This window comes from Trypanosoma grayi (genome assembly GCF_000691245.1).
Source record: "Trypanosoma grayi strain ANR4 Tgr_1844_V1, whole genome shotgun sequence".
In the NCBI taxonomy this organism is placed as follows: Eukaryota; Euglenozoa; class Kinetoplastea; order Trypanosomatida; family Trypanosomatidae; genus Trypanosoma; species Trypanosoma grayi.
The window spans coordinates 548-1,883 of NW_008827462.1; the positions used below are offsets into that span (position 1 = coordinate 548).

General features: G+C 60.0%; 1 protein-coding gene across 1 annotated transcript; it reads right to left on the reverse strand.

Annotated features, from left to right (window-relative positions):
- Nucleotides 1-547: 547 nt before the first annotated feature.
- Nucleotides 548-1,267, reverse strand: DQ04_18441010 (Pin2-interacting protein X1; the record flags this gene model as incomplete). The annotated part of the gene is made up of 1 exon (XM_009317709.1): nt 548-1,267. The coding sequence occupies one exon, from the start codon at nt 1,265-1,267 to the stop codon at nt 548-550; it is 720 nt and encodes a 239-aa protein (XP_009315984.1).
- Between the last annotated feature and the right edge of the window lie 69 nt (nt 1,268-1,336).

Here is a 1,336-nt window from a genome sequence, read left to right on the forward strand (position 1 = left end):
TCAAAACAGAAATGAACAACAACACGAAAAAAAAAAACCCACGCTCTCTGTGTGCGTGATTATGCGCTAAGAGGGGCGGGGACCTCTCTCTGCGGGGGCGCGGGTGAACAACACAACACAAAACACACAGAACGAAAAAAAAAAAAAGAAGCGGAATAAGAACAGCAACAAACACGGTTGTGTTGTGAGCCACCGGTCTCGCAGAGAACACAGATCCACACCGAGACACAGCAAACGGCGTGGGTGGAGAGAGCGCAAAGAAGGAAAGGCAGCGACAAGTTAGTCGGTGCCCCTGAATCAAGTTCCGTTTAAAGCCGCTGCTTAACCGATGCGTGCAGTTACACTCCACAGCTGCTGCTGTGGCATCAATACACTTCTCCATCCCCCTTTTTCCCTCTACAACCGCGCCGTAGACACAGCGGCCCCCACACGCCTCACAACCCCCCACACAGGCACATGCCTCACTGCTGCGGCGCCACCAAAAACGGCNGCGCCGTAGACACAGCGGCCCCCACACGCCTCACAACCCCCCACACAGGCACATGCCTCACTGCTGCGGCGCCACCAAAAACGGCGTGTCGGTGACTTTTGGCGGGCGCGGCGTCGGCTTCGTGATGCGCACCGTCTCCCTCACGTCGGTCGTGGTGCGCTTCGGCTCCAACGTCGGCACCCGCATCATCAGGCGCTGCAGCAGCGGCGAGCGCAGGGTCGAAAGCAGTGCTGCGTCCTCTTCATGCGCCTCGTCCCCGTCACCGCCGCGCCCGCGTTTGCTGCTGGCGCTGCCGAGAATCTCCTCCGACGACACGCCGCCCTTCGAGCGCAGCAGCTCCGTTTTGAGCGCGTGCCGCTTGGCGTACATGCAGACGTGCCGCCCGCCACTCGGACCACCACCGTTGCTTCCGCCGTTCTTGTTGTTGTTGTTGTTGTTGTCACTGTTCTCCCCCTCGTCGTCACTGCCGCTGTTGCTGTCGTTGCTGTTCTTATTCCTCTTCTTGTCACTATCGGGGGAGTCCGTGTTTACGGCGCTTTTGATGCGCGAGAGGACGTCGGCAAAGCCGACTGACTGCGTGCTCCACGTCTCCTGCACGCCGCCCTCGTAGCCGACGCCCATCACGCCATCCTTGCGCCGCGTCTTGACGTGGCTGGTGACGCCCTCCTGGTTCTTGCCGAGCCCGCTGCCCTCGGTCCAGCCGGAGCGCTGCAGCAGCGACTTGCCGATGTTCTTCTCCGACTTCGACCACCGCGTGCCGTTCGGATCGTCACACATTCCCTTCTCTGTGGTTGTGTAGAAGTGTGGATGTCTCTCACTCACTCACTCACTCTGTGTGTGTGTGTG